This window comes from Pan paniscus, chromosome X, assembly GCF_029289425.2.
Source record: "Pan paniscus chromosome X, NHGRI_mPanPan1-v2.0_pri, whole genome shotgun sequence".
Lineage (NCBI taxonomy): Eukaryota > Metazoa > Chordata > Mammalia > Primates > Hominidae > Pan > Pan paniscus.
Genome location: NC_073272.2, coordinates 65,032,773 through 65,052,302, shown reverse-complemented (window position 1 = coordinate 65,052,302; position 19,530 = coordinate 65,032,773). Strand labels below are relative to the sequence as shown.

General features: G+C 50.3%; 1 protein-coding gene across 10 annotated transcripts in view; it reads left to right on the top strand.

Moving 5' to 3' along the window:
• The window catches only part of LAS1L (LAS1 like ribosome biogenesis factor), a 38,767-nt gene that overhangs the window by 6,801 nt on the left and 12,436 nt on the right, over positions 1–19,530 (top strand). For 2 of the 10 annotated variants that reach the window (XM_003816916.5, XM_063601968.1), the window contains 6 exons: positions 3,067–3,152; positions 3,855–4,061; positions 4,410–4,557; positions 9,652–10,133; positions 13,143–13,293; positions 15,218–15,537. In XM_003816916.5, coding sequence (XP_003816964.2) covers positions 3,067–3,152; positions 3,855–4,061; positions 4,410–4,557; positions 9,652–10,133; positions 13,143–13,293; positions 15,218–15,344 — 1,201 coding nt within the window. In that variant the 3' untranslated portion in view covers positions 15,345–15,537. Of the gene's footprint in view, positions 1–3,066; positions 3,153–3,502; positions 3,554–3,854; positions 4,062–4,409; positions 4,558–5,623; positions 5,687–5,803; positions 7,689–9,651; positions 10,134–13,142; positions 13,294–15,217; positions 15,538–19,530 lie in introns of those variants that run through there. The other 8 variants (XM_003816917.4, XM_008970021.4, XR_004668722.2 and 5 more) reach the window with 8 other exon arrangements.

Here is a 19,530-nt window from a genome sequence, read left to right as displayed (position 1 = left end):
GCGACCCTACATTTGGCAGAACTGTCTGCCCTCAACCCTGCCAACTTCCAGGTGGGGGTTGCCTATACTAGAATGGCCAGAGGCAGGAATGCCCACTATCATCCATCTGCTGGCCAGCTGCTTTCCTGTCTGTCGGGTGGCATGTGGAGCTCTTGACAACTAGGAAAATCCCTTGATAATTACCACCTCACTCACTGCCTAGCCCTTGTCTAAGTTTGAGGTAAAAGATATATGTATGGTGGGCACTGCTAGTCTTGTCTTGTTTTTTTTTTTATTTTTATTTTTATTTTTTGAGAAAGTGTCTTGCTCTGTTACCCAGGCTGGAGTGCAGTGGTGCAGTCTCGGCTCACTGCAACCTCCACCTCCCGGGTTCAAGTGATTCTCATGCCTCAGCCACCAGAGTAGCTGGGACTACAGACGTGAGCCACCACACCTGGCTAGTTTTTGTATTTTCAGTGGAGACAGAGTTTCACCATGTTGGCGAGGCTGGTCTCAAACTCCTAGCCTCAAATGACCTGCCCTTCTGGACCTCCTAAAGTGCTGGGATTATAGGCATGAGCCACTGTGCCTGGCCTTTTCTCTTTTTTTACGATAGGGTCTTGCTCTGTCACCCAGGCTGGAGTGCAGTGGTGCGAACATAGTTAACTACAGCCTCAACCTCGCACACTCAAGAAATCCTCCCACCTCAGCCTCCTAAGTAGCTAGGACCAACAGGCATGCAATACCATGTCTGGCTAATTTTATAATTTTTTGTAGAGATGGGGTCTCACCATGTTGCCCAGGCTGGTTTCAAGTTTTGGGATTCAAGAGATTGTCCTGCCTTGGCCTCCCAAAGTGCTGGGATCACAGGTATAAGCCACTGCAGCCGGCCTGGTCTTTTTTTTTTTTTTTTTTTTTTTTTTTGAGACAGAGTTTCGCTATTGCCCACGCTGCAGTGCAGTGGCACGATCTTGGCTCACTGCAACCTCCGCCTCCCGAGTTCAAGGGATTCTCCTGCCTCAGCCTCCCCGAGAAGCTGGGACTACAGGCACGTACCACCACACCTGGCTAATTTTTGTATTTTTAGTAGAGACGGGGTTTTGCCATGTTGGCCAGGCTGGTCTGGAACTCTTGACCTCAGGTGATCCACCTGCCTTGGCCTCCCAAAGTGCTGGGATTACAGATGTGAGCCACCACGCCCGTCCTGGTGTTTTCTTTTGAACTGCCATTGGAGAGTATTAGCATCCCTTGGATAGTCATGGTTAGGGGAATAGAGGCGGGACCTTCTCAGGGTCTGGCTCCTAGAGACTAAGTTCCTTGTCTCTCAAGTATGGCTGTGAGCCTTTGTTTCCAAAACAAAGTGCTCAGCTCAGTCCAGAGCAGGCGCATAGTATGTCTACCCATTCTTCTTTCCTCCCTAGCTCTTGGGGGCTTTCTACCTAAATTCAGCTGGAAGGGCTTTGGGGGACTTTCCGCTAAGAACCTGTGGAGGCAATGCTAAACCTCAGCTAGAGAGAAGTTGGAGAGTTTAGGTAGGTGGTGTAGGTAGCAGAGTAACCCTGGGTGAGAACTGCAGTGTAGGCTGGGATTGCCCCTGGAGTCTTCTCTTCATGTCCAGGATACTCGTTCCAAAAGTATTTTATCAGTGTTTGCCCAGCCTAGGTTTCTTGGCTGTACCCTTCAGCAAAAGGGTTGGTGGTGGCTTCATTAGCAGCTGGGAAAACTATGCCCCAAACACAGTAGTGTCTACCTGGTAATGCTGGAGAGAGGGATCTAAGTATGTCAATTTTCCAGGCATTAGGACAACTTGGGAGCTCTTTTTTCCACGTCTAGGCTTGGTCAGTTAGGAGAATGTCTATATCTGTTTAGTGTTGCTATAAAGGAATACCTGAGGCTGGGTAATTTTGAAGAAAAGAGGTTTGTTTGTCTCATGCTTCTGTATCCTGTATGAGAAGCATGGTGCCAGCATCTGCTTCTGGTTAGAGCTTCAGGCTGCTTCTTCCCCTCATGGCAGAAGGCAAAGGGGAGCCCACATGTACAGATATCAAATGGCAAGGTGGAGGGGGAGATGTCAGGCTCTTTTTTAACAACCAGCTCTTGCGGAAACTAATAGAACAAGAACTTAATACTGTGGGAACAGCACCAAGTCATTCATGAGGGATCCGACCCAATGACCCAAACCCCTTCTACAGGCACCAAGGTCAACATTGGGGATCAAATTTCAACATAAGATTTGGAGGGGACAAACATCCAAACTGTAGCAGAGAGCCTCTTGGGAAGCCACTAACTCTGGAGGAATCAGCTTGCTGTTGCTGGTGTAGGTTTGAGCTATTAACCCATTTATGCTGGAGGTTGCAATTTCTTTCTTTTTTTTTTTTTTTTTTTTTTTTGAAAAATCAGACCTTGGTGAAGACCTTGAGCAGTAGGATATAAATAACTCCCACAAGCTTAGCGTTCCAATAATGGAACACTAGGCATAAATGGGTTATTAGATAGGGATGAGAGATTACCCCTATAGCCTACTCCTGCAACCCCTCTAACTTTGTTCTGGGTTTTTAGAACCCCTAGTAATAAGGCCTATGGACCATATTTGGTCTAGCAGTTGGGTCCCCAAGGTTTCTACTTCTAGGATCTAAAAGAAGGTAGCCAGGGAGAAGAGAAGGGGTAGGGTACTGAAGAATGGTCAAGATAAACAGACTGCAAGAACTGAGTCTAAAAGCCCTTGACCCCATGATCCCAGGCATTTATTTCCTTCTGTGGATGTGGAACTTTTTCCTGTCTGTGTGTTGAAGTGTATTCAGACACTACTGCTCTCGTTATGGGCCATAGATCAGCATTAGTGCTTGGTAAGCACTTGTTCAAAACCCACTGATCCCAGCCTCTAACCAGCCCCTGCCCGAGGAGGCTGAAGCCTAAGATCCAATTGTCAACTCCCTTCCTCCCCACTCCTACCCACCCACCACCCCTCTCCCTATGCTGCTTCAGCCACTTGAGCCAGAGGCATTAGCTGCTTTGGAGGTGGGTGGAGGAGTAGGAGAGGGTCTTCTGCCAGCATCACTTTGCTAAACTAGTGTCCTCTTGTTCCAGGGAGGCTGTGCTGGATGCTTTTCTGGATGATGGCTTCCTTGTCCCCACATTTGAACAGTTGGCAGCTTTGCAGATAGAATATGAAGGTAGGGTTCTGGGGGCTCACTGCACCCTTAGGGTTCTGATTCCTGGGTGGAAACAGCTGGGGTGGGCTGGGGGGCCCTGGGTTGGGGTATGAAGGCTGTTTCCTGCCATTCCATGGCCTCTGAAAGTCCCTCAGCCTTCCTGGCTGAGCAGAACAGGTAGCCTCACTGACAGTTGTGGGGCTGCCCTTAAGTGCTCTGGAATGGGGTGGGGTGGGATGGGGTGGGGTCGGGGAGTCTTAATGACATTATTGTGCCATGTTCGTTGTGATTTAGCTGCTAGCTAGAGAGCTAGAACAGCAGAATTGGAGGGGCCTTGTGAGGTCATCTAGTCCAACATCCTCATGTTACAGATGGTCAGACTGAGGTCCAGAGAGGGGAAGGTACTGACCCAAAGTCACACAGTGAGTTATTGACAAAGCTGAAGCTAGAACCAGATCTCTGTTTTGTTTATACTTTATTTTGAGTCAGTTGTTGGTTGCCAGATACTAACTGGTTTCTCTCTCCCCACTGTTCTGCTCTCTTCTTTCCTTTGTTCTGCGGTGGCAACTCTGTTGTTGGTGGGGGGCTTGGCTCATGCGCGCGCACACATTCTCTTGCTCTCACTCTCACTTCCTTTCTCTTGCTGTCTCTTGCTCTCTCTTTCGTGCTCTCCTGCTCTCTCTCTCCTATTGCCCCCCCAAATGGGTGTCCCTTACAAACCAGAAAACGTGGACTTGAATGACGTCATGGTGCCAAAGCCGTTCTCTCAGTTCTGGCAGCCCCTGCTCAGGGGCCTGCACTCCCAGAACTTCACGCAGGCCCTATTGGAGAGGATGCTCTCTGAACTGCCAGCCTTGGGGATCAGCGGGATCCGGCCTACCTACATCCTCAGATGGACCGTTGAACTGATCGTGGCCAACACCAAGACTGGTGAGGGAGACTAGCCCTAGCCCTAGGGCCTAAGGCAGCCCAGGCAGGAGCCTCTGCCACTGTCCTCAGCTCTCTGCTAAGAAGCACCAGGCAAACACCTCCCGTGTTAAAGGTTTAGGTTTGCCCAAGAGGGCCCCACGGCAGCAGTGGACAAATCTCCCTTTTCCTTTTCTTCTCAGAGCCAACTAAACTGGGCTGGGGCAAAGTGCCCTGAATTCTTTGAGCAGTTGGGAGGTATAGGTGGGGAGTCTGGGGGGATGGGGAGGGACAGAGCCAAACTTTCTGAGGTGAAATGTTGGGTGGGGGGCTCACTGCTACCTTCTCCTTAGATCCTCTCTTCTCTCTCAGGACGGAATGCTCGCCGATTTTCTGCAGGCCAGTGGGAAGCAAGAAGGGGCTGGAGGCTGTTCAACTGCTCCGCCTCCCTTGACTGGCCCCGGATGGTTGAGTCCTGCTTGGGCTCACCTTGCTGGGCCAGCCCCCAACTCCTTCAGATGTAAGTCTCTTGAATTCCATCCGGTAAGAGGGTGAGGCCCTTCAAGCCTCAGGGCCACACTGCCCTAGAATGACTGAGTTAGAAGGGCCCTTTGGGGACAGTCTAGCCCAGTCTCACTCCCACTGACAGATGGGACAACTGAGTCCAGAGAGGGGAGGGGTAGGGTTTTCTTACCTAAGATCATACAGCTTAAGACCTGACTGAACTGAGTCCAGTGTGGGAATGGATAAGACAATCCCCCTAGAGTGCTTAGCACAGTGGCCTGCACAGAGTAAGTGCACAATAAATGGTAGCTGCTGTTTATTATTGAACCCAGGTCTTCTGACTCCAAGCCCAGTGCTGTTTCCTCTATTATCTTTCCAAAGTATACCTCTGATAGTTGCTTAGCAACCTTCAGTTGCTCCCTATTGCCTTCCTGTTAAGTCTAGGCTTCTTAGCCTGACATTCAAAGATCTTTCTGATTCTGGCCCAACTTACCATGGTAGCCATACCTCCTGTGAGTCTCCTTTACCCTATCCACCCTGGGTTCTATGGTCAAACTGAATATTGCACTGGTAAATACCTGTGGTTGTCTCCCTTTCCTTTTCTCTGTCATTTCCTGACCCTGAGCCACTTCCCTCATAATCATGGAAGCCTTTAGCACCTGATTCCCTTCTTGCTTTCTTGAGCAATATCTGTTTCATTTGGATGACTCATCTGACACTCTACAGCTCCTCAACTCCAGTGACTTTCATTCTCCACTACACTCAGCAACCCATTTCCATCATTCGGAGCTATTCCACCTCTGAAAGCTCACATCCCAGCATCCCACTCGGTGACCACCACTTCTCGTCCTTCTAGTTCTCACCCTTGCATCCCATGACATCTGCTCTTTGCCTGCATCCAGATCTCCATCCCTCCATTTCCTGCATCCCTTGACCTTGCTTCCCCTCTATCCTGTCTGTGGTTGCTCAGTTCGGCCACTCATCATCAGCACCTTCAGCTTTGCCCATCCTTTGGCCATATCTGACTTGCAAATCCCTGAGCTGGAATTGATCCTCCCCATTCTGCTTCCCCTGCTCCTCAGCCCGGGTAGCTGAGCTCTGCTGGAGAAAACCACATAGCCCTGCGGATTGCTGCCACTGCAGAGGTATGATTTTTAATCTCGGGCGAGGCCTCAGTTCTGCTTGTCTGAACTTTTACTTGTTTTCTGACCACTTTCTCTCCCATTTCCTCACTATTCTAAACCCTTACCGCTCACCTCAAGCCCCTCCCCCTCTCCCATTTCACCCTAGCTTCCTCGAGCACATGGAGGCATCCGGCAGGGCCCCCTCGACCTGAGGTCCAGCCCTCGTGAACTGATCTGCGGCTGCACTCAACCTTCTCGCCAGTCTCAGGATGAGGTGGCCTTGCCCCACCTCAAAGCCTGCTCCTCCACCTGTGCTCTGGAGCCACCTCTGCCAGCATCGCTGGGGCCTCACCCCAGCCTCTACCTTGCTCTGCTGGCTCTTGCTCTTCAACCTAGGAACGTGCCTGAGCTTTTCTCATCTTAAACAAAACAACAATAACAGCAACACAAGCAAAATCTCCTTTGACCCTGCATCCCTCTGTTGGGTTATCATCAGCTTATCATTCCCACCCTTCCCATCAAAACATCTCAAAAGAGTAGTGTACACTCAACACTCTCCATTTCCTCACTACCCTCTTACTCCTCAACCTGCTGCAATTTGACATTCACCCCCAGAGTTGCTTTGACCTCCTAATTACCAAATCAGTGGGCCCTTGTCAGTCTCTGTGTCTGCTGCATTGATGCTGTTTACCACCCCCTCCTCAAAAAATGCCTGTGCTTATTACTAGTTCCTATAAAGTGCTGAAACCCAAATCTGTCTAGCCCTGGCCCCTCCCCCAAGATTCAGCCTCCTGTACTCGACTGCATGTCAGACATCTCCCCTTGGATGGCCCACAGGCACCTTACTGTGACCAAAAGAGAATTGGTCGTCTCAGTCCCCATCTCAACTCTAAAGTGATCTTCCTCCTCTGTTCCCTATCTCACTTGGTGGCGGCACCATCTACCCTGTCCTGTTGACTCTCGAATACTTCCCAAATCTGAGGTTTTGTGTTGCCGTGTCTACTTCCCTTAGTGTCTCCTTCCCTCTATCAGACTAAGCTTTTCAAGGGCAAGGACTCTACATCAGCTGTCCGTGCCCCAGCACACCACACAAGTCTAGGCACCAAACAGGCCTCAGTAAATGTCGTTGAATTGAACCGTGCTCTGCTCTCTCATTCCCAGCAGTGCTGTCCTTGGTGGGAGCTGACCCAGTGCCTGGGGAATGAATGAAGTGGGAGTCTGGATGCCAAGACCCTCTTAGTCCCTGATCCCCCTATTGAGTCCAAAAGTCTTTCTTTAACCCTGATGGCATTTGGGACACAGAGGTATTTGTAAGGTTTTAAAAGTGGCTTTGTAGACAAAGTCAGTCAAGGCAAGACTTCCAGGAGTTGGAACTGAACAGCCACATTGCCAGATGTGTGCTCCAGACTAGAAGTGATGTGGATGGGTGGGCAATTGGGAGGAGAACCAAAAGGGCCTGGATGAGTCAGAGTTTCAAGAGGAGGCATTTGAACAATTCAAGCAGGAGAAAGAATAAAGCAAGTTTCAAAGTCCAGAAGGAACATGGCATGTGTATATAATGGGAGGGAGGGAGTGACAAGAGCAGCATGGAGAGGTTTGGATAGGTGGCCTTCAAGGTACTTTCCAATCCTAAGTGCCTGCAGAGTGGAAGCTGCTGGTCTTGGAGAAGTCTGGACCACAGAGATCTTCTCCCAACCCAAGCATACCAGAGGGATGCGACACATGCCAGCAGTAACAGCGGCTCACTTGGGTACGATTTCTTGTGCACAGATCCTGCCTTTCCCAGATAAGCAGTGAATCTAGTCCTAATCACCCCGTTACACAGAGTGGGGAACAGAGGGGGTTTGCCCAGGTATTATGCTGCAAGTCAGAGCTGCGGCCAGAATCCAGATAGCCTGTCCTTAGTCCCATGCTCTTCTGTAATACTCCACTAGATTGTATTATTGCAGAAAGCATCTGTTAAACACAGAACTTGGCTTTTGTTTTCCCCAGAGAAAAAATAAAAGATACTATTGGAAATTAAGTGTCAGGCATGGTGCTGTGTTTTTTTGTAGAGGTTAACTTCATTTACTTTGACACAGCAGTCTTGGGAGGTGGAAGTATTATATATTATATCCTATTTGACAGATAAGACATTGAGGCTCTAAGGAGTGATGGGACTTATCTAATAGCTACACATTTGTTGATGGTGGGACAGGGATCTTGGCCCAGGTGGTGTGAGCCCAAAGTCCACCTTCATTCCATCAGCCTGAATCTGTGACCTTCTCAGTCCTGAGCTATGACCAGACACACTCGAGGAAGGGGGTGTATTTTAAGATTCGCATCACCCCCGCACCTTAGTGGTCAGACTAATGGTTCGAGATAGCAGGTGGGTAATCATAAGCAGGGCTGATAAGGCATTTTGCCAGTATCAAGTGTCTGGGAATATTTATTATTAATCACACTAATGGACCACCATGAGAGGACAAAGTTTCTCTCTGGCTTTTCATCTGATTAGAGCTGGAAGCTTTTCAAGCACTTTCTCCAGCCAGCCAATATCAATTTAATTTGAGCCACTATCGTCTTGGAATATGAAATTGCCTCCATAGACAGGATCTCCAGTGAAGTCATCAGCCCCCCAGCCCTGCCCCCACTGACCAGTCACCCTGCATATGTGACCAGTCTGCATGTGTCCAGAGAGAAAACAGCCTGCTGAGCTCATGGCCCGTCTGTGAACCATCCGCATCCATCTGTGACCGGGTGCCTGTTAGGTGCCAGGCTCTATGAGAGGCTCTGTGAGGGGTGCTCACCCTCCTCTCCCCTCGAGCTCCCCTTCCCAGCAGCTCTGTATCTGTTGGTGGTTTTGCTGTTGGCGCTGTCTTTTGTGTGCACAGTGTCATCATCTTTAACTCTGCCTGACCCCTGCCATCAGTCACCAAGCCCTGCTCTCTGTCTGTCTGTGTGTCCTTCACAGCTTCACTCCCTCCCATCTCCACTGCCAGTGCCCCAGGTCAGCCCTCCCCGACTCTGGCCTCAACTGTCGGAACAGGCTCCTCCCTGGTCTCCCTGCCTCCAGGCTGCCTGTCCAGGCCAGCCTCCACATGGTCACTTGGTGATCTTCAGAAACATAGCCTTCATGTGTACTCAGAATTGGCAGGTGAACCCTCACACACACACCAATGCACACACTTACCTTCCCAGCCCTCTCTTCCTCCCACGGCTCCTCAGCACAGGCCGTGCCCTCTAGCTGGGCTACTCACTGCACGCAGCAGCACCATGTGCTTGCTCTTGTCTCTGGGCTTCCCGGGCCCTACCTCCTGCACGAAGCCCTCCCTTGGTCTTTCCTGCCCTCCTCGTGCTCTCTGTCTCCCTCAGCCCCGCAGTGCCTGCAGTAGGTTCGCAGTGCTCATCTGGCCTCCCTCCCACATCCTGCTTTGTCTTGTCAGCCGCTGCTTTTTTTTTCTTTTCCTCCATTCCAGGCTGGGCTGTAGCTGCTCCCATAAAGGGATCACAGTTTGTGTTCCATGCAGAAGGAGCACAGAACACTTCCAGGCATATCCTTGGAGCTCAAGACAGGTTGCTCAGCTAGGCCAGAGAAGAGAGGGATCTGTTCATTTCCAGCCCTGCAGGCCTGTTGGCTGTTTTGTGCATTTATGTAGCTTTTAAGTGCAGACTAATAGCTATCATTTATTGCATGCCCACTATGTGCCAGGCACTGTGCCAGGCATTCTATGTGAGCTTTCTTATTTACTCCTCCCAACAATCCTATACATTAGGTATCATTATTGTCCTCATTTTACCTGAGAATGGAAGTGAGGCACAGAGATGAACCACAGAGCTTGTTCTGGGTCCATGGTCCTGTTGTTTCTATGTTCTGTCTGCTCTACTACACTGCCTTTCAGAGGCAGGTCTGGAAGTTCAGAGACCAAGTTCAAACCCTGGAGTGTTGGGGTATGAAGTGGCTTGAGATTTTGAATCTTTCCTACCCCATCCCTCCCTTTGCTCAGCATCTTCAAAGCCATGGGGCAGGGCCTGCCAGACGAGGAGCAGGAGAAGCTGCTGCGCATCTGTTCCATTTATACCCAGAGTGGAGAAAACAGCCTGGTGCAGGAGGGCTCTGAGGCCTCCCCCATTGGGAAGTCTCCATATACACTAGACAGCCTGTATTGGAGCGTCAAGCCAGCCAGCTCCAGCTTCGGGTCTGAAGCAAAGGCCCAGCAACAGGAGGAGCAGGGCAGTGTTAATGATGTCAAGGAAGAGGAGAAGGAGGAGAAAGAGGTCTTGCCAGACCAGGTAGAGGAGGAGGAAGAAAATGATGACCAAGAGGAGGAAGAGGAGGATGAAGATGATGATGAAGATGATGAAGAGGAAGACAGAATGGAGGTGGGGCCTTTCTCTACAGGGCAAGAGTCCCCTACTGCCGAGAATGCTAGGCTTCTGGCCCAGAAAAGAGGAGCTTTGCAGGGCTCTGCATGGCAGGTTAGCTCAGGTAAGAACTACTTTGTCCCCACATGGACTTCTTTTCTCTTTGGCTGGCTCTTGAGGCTTCCCTCTACCCTAGGAAGAGATGGAAAGTAGCAGGAGGTAGCCAATGTGAGGCAAGCCTGGAAGGCAGCCTGGTGCATAGATGACAGCTGGCTTCCCCCACCTCTTAGGATGGAGCCTGTGAGTGCCAGGGACCACTGTCAGGCTGCTGGCTACCTCACATAAGAGCACATTCTGAGAGGATGACATGGGTGTGAGCCCTGGGCAGTAACATAGAGGCAGAAGATAGCAAGAAGTAGGGAGTGTGTACATATATGGTTCTGCACGTGTTTTTCACTTGCAGTGAGACAGTGCTTTCTGTGTATGTGTGTGTGTGCCTTGAGGCTGGCTGGTGGTGAGACAAGATTTTGCTGTGTGTATTAGAAAGAAGGAACCTAGGAGACCGGGCGTGGTGGCTCACGCCTGTAATCCCAGCACTTTGGGAGGCCGAGGCGGGCGGATCACGAGGTCAGGAGATCGAGACCATCCTGGCTAACATGGTGAAACCATGTCTCTACTAAAAATACACAAAAAAAATTAGCCGGGCGTGGTGGCGGGCGCCTGTAGTCCCAGCTACTCGGGAGGCTGAGGCAGGAGAATGGCGTGAACCCAGGAGGTGGAGCTTGCAGTGAGCCGAGATCGCGCCACTGCACTTCAGCCTGGGCGACAGAGCACGACTCCGTCTCAAAAAAAAAAAAAAAAAAGAAAGAAAGAAGGAACCTAGGGCATTAAGTCAGAGAAACAGGAAGTGAGATCACAAGACAGAATAAGGAATGCTGTGATTTTTAGGTGAGCACACAAATTAGTGAGGCCAAAGCTAGGAAGAGGCTGCAGGGAGGGTTAGTGATAGGGATCTGCTCTTCCTTTTGAGTACCCTTGCTTAGGTTAATGAACAGAAACCTCGGAGGCCGGAACACACAGAAGGGATGACAGAACAGTGTGGTGTCTGTGTGCTGAAGCCTGGGGAGGGAGGGAGAACAGCTGGGCCTGTGTGATGTGGGGTGTGCAGTGGCAGAGAGTGAGAGGGGAGGCAGTGAATGAGTTTATAGAGAAAGATACTATGGCCTTTGTTTGTCCTTGTATGGACAGGGTGGAAGGGCTGGAACATAAAACATAAAGTCTGTCTCTCTGTGTGTGTGTATGGGCATGTTCCTGTACCTGCTGGTCAAACCATAGCCCAATGACAAATAACTTAGGGCAAGGAGGGCTGTGCTGGGGGGTCTTTGTAAATATTGAAAGGGAGGGGCATTGACATAAGCAGAATTGTGTGTGCGTGTGTGCGTGTGTGTGTGTGTGTGTGTGTGTGTGTGTATAGGAAAAAGGGAAAAGTAGGGGCAGTTAAGTCATGGCCAAGCAGGCTGTCATACAGCTTTGTGAAGAGGAGGCAGGGTTGCTGAAATCCATCAGGGCTAATAGGTAATCTGTGTGAGAGAGAAGTGATAGCATTGAGGTTGGTGGCTATGGAGGGGTAGTGGGAACAGGCAGTGAGATATAGCCATCCAGAGATGGCCTGTATGTTCACGCCGTCACTGGGGACATGTACAAGGGTATCAGGCTAAAGAGGCAGGGGTAGTGATGTAGACAGCATTGGCGATATTAGTGATGACAGAGAGATGATCGGGTCAGTGACAGAGCCTATGTAGGTAGTGGCCCCTGTGCACGAAGGTGTCTCTGTATCATGGAGTAATGCAGGACATTAAGACAGGCATAACTTCCAGTAAGAGAGCCAGGGGAGGGGGATGGACAAGTAGAGGAACAGTCCTTCCTGAGGAGCTCTGGGTTACATAAAAAGCTGGTCCAGGGTTGACACATTATAGAATGCCAGGGGCATTATGACAGGGAGAATTCTTTGAGTACCAGGGAGATGCAGAAGGCCAGAAATGGAATCTACATGGAATGCACCAGTGAAGGCTTCATTTGAAAACACTGAATGCACTTGTGGAAGGATGGGGAGGGACATTTAATATAATACTGTGTGGTAGGTGTCTCAGTGATAGGACAGAGAGGGATGGGGGATATTCTGCATCCCCATTCTAAAGTGGAGCATCTGTATATGGGGGGATGTGAGTTGTGAATGTGGAAAGTCTAGAACATTAACTCTTTCCCTTTCTCCTTTGCCATTGCTCCTTCTGTGTGTACACATGTGTGGGGAGGTAGGGACAGGAAGATTCCTGGTTGTATGCCAGTGAATGAGGGGTGTGGGAGGCAGGGAGTGAACAGGACAGTCACTGAGTGAAGGACTTGTGTATGTGTGCTTCTGTATACATATTTGGGTGGCTGTGAGGGGTGGGATGTGTGGTGAGACAGCCGTTCCCTAGAAAAGGGGTGTACCTTGTGCATCTTGGGGCAAGAACTGCAGGGGGCAGGGGAACACACTATCTCAGGGAGTCCACCCTGAGTTGGGCATGGGGGTGTGTGTGTATCTCTGCATTAAGAAAATACGTGGTATTCAAACAGGCAGGGGAGTGTGTGTGTAGATTTGTAGGAAATCTAGGTCATTCAGCTACTCTGAGGTACTGGTGGGTTTGGGGTTTGAGGGGGAGGTGCTTTGGGAATTCTGGGACATCCAGACCCTCCATGATGTGTCCCTGTGTGTGTGTCTACAGACAGGGAAATAGGGGTGAAGATGAAAAGTTGAAGCAGTGATACAGCCTGGTCAGAAGTTGTTGTTTGTGTCCATGTGGAACATGCCTGGGGAAGTAGGAAAAGAGCAAAGAGGGACAAAAATGTCTGTAGTTGTATACTTGTATATGTAAGCACATAGAGGGGGAGAAGGACCATAAAGAATGTGTGGTGAAGCACTCTGGTGGAGAGGGGCTCATGAGAAGTGATACCGAGAGCAGTGAAGCTGGAGATCCTGAGAGAGCCCACCTGTGCTAAGTGGGGTGGGTGGATGGACAGGGTGAGCAGGCCTGTGCACCAGTCGGAGAACCAGCTCATCAGCCCAGTCTTGCCACTTCCCTTTGCTCCACAGAAGACGTGCGATGGGAGACATTTCCCCTAGGCCGAATGCCAGGTCAGACCGAGGACCCAGCAGAGCTCATGCTGGAGAATTATGACACCATGTATCTTTTGGACCAGCCTGTGCTAGAGCAGCGGCTGGAACCCTCAACATGCAAGACTGAGTGAGTGCCCATGGCAACAGGATTTCTCACCCCCTTTCTCTGCCACCTGTGGGAGGGAGAGAAGACAAGGTGAGGTGGGTGGGGGAGGTAGCTGTCCCCAGTCAGGGCCTAAATGAGTGAAGTGTAAGCCCCAGTCCCTGGCTGGGCCCTTGCCAGCTCTCCCTGTCCCTACTGTGGGGAGCCAGTGAAGTAGCCACACACAGCTGGGCTTGGCATCCCTCTCAGATTGCATTCAGTTTGTGCTTATGGATGGACGTGTGTGTGTGTGTGTGTGTGTGTGTGTGTGTGTGCAGGCACACACACACATTTTGGGAGGAGAAGGGTCCATAGCTTTCAGCAGATTCTCTTAACTGGTCCACCACTCCTAAAAAGTCAAAAATAGATGCTCTCATCCAGCTTTTTCACGTTACTGAGGAGAAAACTGAGGCCCAGAAAGGGGAAGGGATTTGTCTAATGGTGCATAGAGTAATCAGTAGGCCTCCCCACACTGTCCAGGCACCTTGGTAGCAAGGCCTGCACAGGGCTTCATGCTCTCCCTCAAAACTTGCCTCTGGATCACAGGCGTGGGAGCCCTTGGGTCACCAGGGAGCCAGGAACCAAGCAGCCCTTGCTGAGGGGCTATGCTAGTAACACAAAGGAGCCCATCCAAAGGGCCTGTACATCCCAGAATGCTGGGCCATTCTGACCAGATAATCCTGTGAGTACTAGAGAGGAACCCCTGCGGGCCCCTGAAACTAAATCTTTCCCTTTGCTGCCTGCCCACTCCCTGGGAGATGAACCCCTCTTCATCTGGGCATTCTGGGAAAGGGCTATAGAATCCAGGGGCCCCAGAAGCAGGCCAGACCCAAGGCAATGCCATGGACTCTGTCCAAGGCCATGGGCCAGCAGGCCTCTTGGAGAAGAGAGGTGGCAGCTGGGGAAGCCAGGAGATCTGTAGTTGGGAGTGGGATTCACATGTCTGAGAGAGGTGCCCTTACCCCTCCTTCCCAACCAGCCTGGCCCTGGGTAAGGATGGCTTATTGAGTACCATGGATAGCAAGGGTGAAGTGTGGGCAGCTGGAGCTGTTCAGTCAAGAAGGAAGCTGATTCAGCCCAGCTCCCACACCCACTGTAGTAGGGACGTTTCCTTTGCTGTGGAGGGGCATGCCCACCCCTGCTTCTTGTCTCAGCTCCACCCCTGACTTGGCTATGTGGCCTTGGGCAAGTCCATTCCCATCTCTGGGCCTCAGTTAACTTGTCTGTAAGATTGTGGGTGATGGGAGGTGGTGGAACTAGATTATCCGTAAGGGTTCTTTCAGCTGCAGTAGTGTAACCATGGATCTGCCTGAGGGTAGGGTGATGGCTTTGCTCTCAGCTGTCACCCTCACCCAGTTGGAAGGACCTTGACTTGCGGGAAGCAGGGGAAGCAAGAGTGTTATGAGCAGGGCCAGGGAGAAGGAGGGCAGAGCCACCCTCCCTAAAGCAATCTTGCAATCGTGGGCCTAGTCTTATAGCCCAAGCCTGGCCTTGGGCCCCTTAACCAGCTGTTGGGTGTGGGAGCGATCCAGGCCCCCAAGCTCTAAGGCCTTAAAAGGATGTCCTGTTAAGGCAGCTACTTTCAATGTCTTGGGAGTCAGGTTATGTGGGGCCCCCTCCCCTACCTCAACCCAAACAGCTCTGCTTTAATCTGGTTTATCTACTAGGGCTCTGCATAAAGCTTCATTTGAAAAGTTCTTGCCTCCTTCCCTCCCTTCCTCAACTGAGGAGAGGGCCAAGTCAACCCTGGGGCCCACACGAAGTCGTTTCTCGGATTTGCTCCAGTCTCTTTGTAAAGCCAGGCAGGAGAGTGGGCCCATCCCACAGATACACACATGTCAAGCACTCTTGGCCCCTCCAGAGCCTAAAGCTGCCTCCTTCCCTGACTGACCTCCCACTCTCTCCTCAGCACCTTGGGCCTGAGCTGTGGTGTCGGCAGTGGCAACTGCAGCAACAGCAGCAGCAGCAACTTCGAGGGCCTTCTCTGGAGCCAGGGGCAGCTGCATGGGCTCAAAACTGGCCTGCAGCTCTTCTGATGGCCATCCCTGGTGCAAGTGTTCATCCAGCCGTGCCAGGGCAACAGCCCACCCCCTAGTACAACTGATGCTCCCTGAGACAACCTGGGAGACAGCCTGGATCAGCCACATCAACTCAGTTGTCCACCACAGGGGAATTTTGAATGTCTTTTGTTTTTGTTTTGTTTTGAAAAATAATAAACAGGCAACTGTAGTTTTGGTGTTTGTGAGATGAAGAGGGTGGGTGCTGGGGCAGACCAGTATAGTTTTCCCTTTACTGTGGAGGCTCCAGACAAGGCTTTGACCAGGAGCTAGGTCCTGAGGTCCTTTGGGCCTCTGGCTTTGATTGCTCCTATAACCAGGCTCCACCCATATCTTATTCCGGACTCCTCAAACCATTTCTGTTCTCAGCTGTAGTATGAGGCCAGCTCACTTGGAAGCATCAGGCCCCAGAGGCATTGCTGGCTACAGAGCCTAGCGAGTGGCCAGGTGGTTTGCTTAGAGCTTCCCTGACAGCGGGAAGAGCCAGGCCACCTTGCTGCTACCCAGCAGGCTTCCTGCTGTTCTCCACACCTGCCCTCACTATGCACCAAACAGCAGTTGAAAGCCAGAGAGAATATTTTCTTTGTCACTTCTGCACTCTTTTGGCCTAGAAAAGATGAGAGTGGGCTTCCCTGTGGTGTGCATTAGAGCCAGAGAAACATCTTAGGGACTGATCCAGAGCCCCTTCTCTGTGCTCACCAAATCCCCTCAGAAACTCACCTCACCTTAGAGTGCCTACCCCATGTCAGCCCTGAGCTACCAAGAGATAGGGATGAATAAACCATGTTTTCATTCCTTAGAGCCTTCAGCCTGGTGAGGAAGGACCAAATGATAACCTGATGCCTCTGCTAGGTGCCTTAAGGGATTTCTGTAAACGGCCACACCAAGAAATGACGGAGAGAGCTTATGCTAAGAAAATGCCAAAGAGGAATTTGGTAAAAGTGCTGTGCTAGAGCCCAGTCAAGAGTTTTAACTTGGATTAGGACCCCTAGAGTGTCTACAACACTTGAAAGGATATACTAAGTATCATTGTGGGTATACGTATAATCATTTTTCTAGCTTTTATCAAGTTGTCAAAGGGATCCATTAGTCCAACAGCCCAGCAGTGTTAAGATCTTTCCTGTGTATGATCCAAGCATTAGGCATGGGCAAAGCAGTCTTGTGCAACATCAGTTTCCTTCCAGCTCTTCCCTGTCCCCTCACAATGGCAAAATGCTAGAAGTCTGTTGGCATCTTGGAATGGCAGAGCTGGAAGAGTCCTCAAAGAACATATAGGCCACATCTAGTGAAGGGATTTGCAGATGTGTACTCCGGGAGGTACTCCAGTGCCTGCTCTGTGGGGAGATAGGTGCCATAAGCTCTGGGTTCCCATCCAGCACTTCACCAGATTCTTATGTATTGGAATCATATATGAGATTTCTTTGGAAAGATGTTTTTGTTTTGTTTTGTTTTTGTTTTTGTTTTTGAGACAGCCTCTGTCGCCCAGGCTGGAGTGCAATGGCACGATCTCGGCTCACTGCAACCTCCGCCTCCTGGGTTCAAGTGATTCTCCTGCCTCAGCCTCCCAAGTAGCTGGGATTACAGGTGCCCGCCACCAAGGCCGGCGAATTTTTTTGTATTTTTAGTAGAGACGGGGTTTCGCCATGTTGGCCAGGCTGGTCTCAAACCCCTGACCTCAGGTGATCCACCCGCCTTGGCCTCCCAAAGTGTTGGGATTACAGGCATGAGCCACCGCACCTGGCCAGAAAGATGGGTTTTGCTGCTTAAAAAAAAAAAAAAAAAAAACAAATAAATAAGGTCTGGAAGTCACAGTTCTAGTCTACACCCCCCCACCCCCGATTGTATGCATTGAGACAGTGGGGCAGAAAAAAAAAGAAGGGATTTGCCTAAGGCCACAGAGCAAGTTAATAGGTCAGTATAGATCAGTGTTTTCTAGCAACTGTCAATATCACCTGGGCACTTGTTAGAAATGCAAATTATTGGACCCTATTCCTGACCTGAATCAGAAAGGGTGAGATTGGACAGCAATCTTTGGCTTAGCAAGCCCTTAAAGTGATTCTGATGCACACTGAGGTTTCAGATGCACTGGTATACAGGAAAAAGCTTGCCAAAGACCTGGGTTCCAGGCAAGCTCCACCGCTTAAGAGGAGCAACCTTGGGCAAATCATGCCACAGTTTTTTTCACCTGCAGGGAGATAATATTTGCCTCACATGCTTGTAAGGATTGAAACAGACAATAGATGGGAAAGTGTTGTCTAAAGCATATCATGCTTTGTATGTGTGAGTGGTGTAGGTTCATGTGAGGGTTGGTAAGCCTTGAAATTGGGACTCCGGTCTCTATATAAATGACCCATTGTCATGCTTTCCCCTGGCCCTCAAAGACTGATCTAAAGATGAGGAGCAGACTACATGGGCTCATTTCTAGTCCAGGTCCAGAGAGTAAGAGCCAAGGGTCATTGTTGGCTGGTATCCTTCTGGAACCTGGGAGTTCTGAGGCCAGGTTGAAGGGCTTCAGATGGCAAGGATTGGTGGGTGGGGAGTGGAGCTGTCAGGAAGCAACCTTACTTAGCCTAGTGCCCATGGATCTTTTCTTTCTGATTAGAGATAAGAGACTGATTAGAAAGTCTGAACTGCACACAATTTTCATTTTTGTTTTTATTTTTGGAGACAAGGTCTTGCTCTGTTGCACAGGCTTGAATGCAGTGGCACAATCATGGGCCACTGCAGCCTCCAATTACTGGGCTCAAGCAATCCTCCCACCTCAGCCTCCTGAGTAGCTGGGACTACAGGTGTTCCCCACCACACCTGGCTAATTTTTGAATTTTTTGTAGAGACGGGTCCTCCTGTGTTGCTCAGGCTGGTCTCAAACTCCTGGCCTCAAGTGATTTTCCTGTCTCAGCCGCTATAGTGCTGGAATTATAGGTGTGAGCCACCGTCCCCAGCCTGAAATGCACACTTCTTTTAACTGGGAAACAGGGATAGGGGTCAAGGAAAGGGAGCATAGATTATATTATTGTTCAACAACAGTAATTCAGAGATTCCCCTCTGATAGGTAATTCATCAGTGGCAAAGAACATGGCTCCCGCGCCCAAGGAACTCACTCCCTGTTTTGTGGTAGAGACGGTGTGCCAAAGTGAGTGACAAGAGCTAAGAGGTATTGCTCAATAGCCCTACAAGGCCCACTGTTGGGAGGGACTAACAGTAGCTTGACCAGGGGGTTGGACAGCTTGATAGAGGAGGTGACATTGGCACTGGGTCTTCAAAGGCAAGACTACTAGTCAGAACAAGGAGTAGAAGGAAGGTCAAAGTCTGGAGAGGTTGAGAAAGCATGGTTGGGGGCACCAATGCAGGGTACAGGATAATTGGAACATGGTGATATGAAGGACTTGGTATTATATGAGGCCTGAGGGGAGGTGGAGAGGGATATGACCAGACTAGTTCATTTTCCACCTGAGATTAGGGCAGAAGCACTGGATGTTTGTTGATTGTCCCATCTTGGAATTCTAGTTGTTCTTACCACTCTCTTTACCCTCATGCTGCCACTGCCCTCCAAGGAAGTCTTAATGTCTTACTTTATTCTCTGAGTGTGCTTCATTCCCCCACTGAGTGCAAGTTCCCCAAGATGGACTATTCCTCTTCTGCCTGCCTAGCTTAGTATAGGCCAGACCCCTATCCGGTACTCAGTAAGAACTTGATACATGTATGCCCGAGGAATGTGACAGGAAGAGTAAGAGACAGACCAAGAAAAAGGTGGGGAGAGATAAGCACTCTTAGTCCCATGGAGGATGATAACAAAAAAAGATTCTCAGATTCACAAATAGCCTCTTCTAAAGGCTTGTAGACTGGGCTCTGCTGCAACCATCATGGCTACCTCTACCTTTAGAATGAGACTGGCCTGGAGTGCGGTGGAGGGTGGGTAGGAGGCTTCAGAGAGAAGAACCAACTCCACTATGATAAAGGGCTTACCAGCCTGGGAGTCATGAGGCCTGGGCTTCCAGTACCTGCCTTTGCCACTAATTCTGTTCGGCCTTGGTCAAATCTCTTCAGTGCTCTTGGAGCCTCAGTTCACGCACTATACCCTGAAGGAGCGCTCTGAGTGTGAAGTGTAGGATAGTAGGCTCCTTTTGGCTCTGATATTCTGGCTGAGACAGCAGATGATGTATCT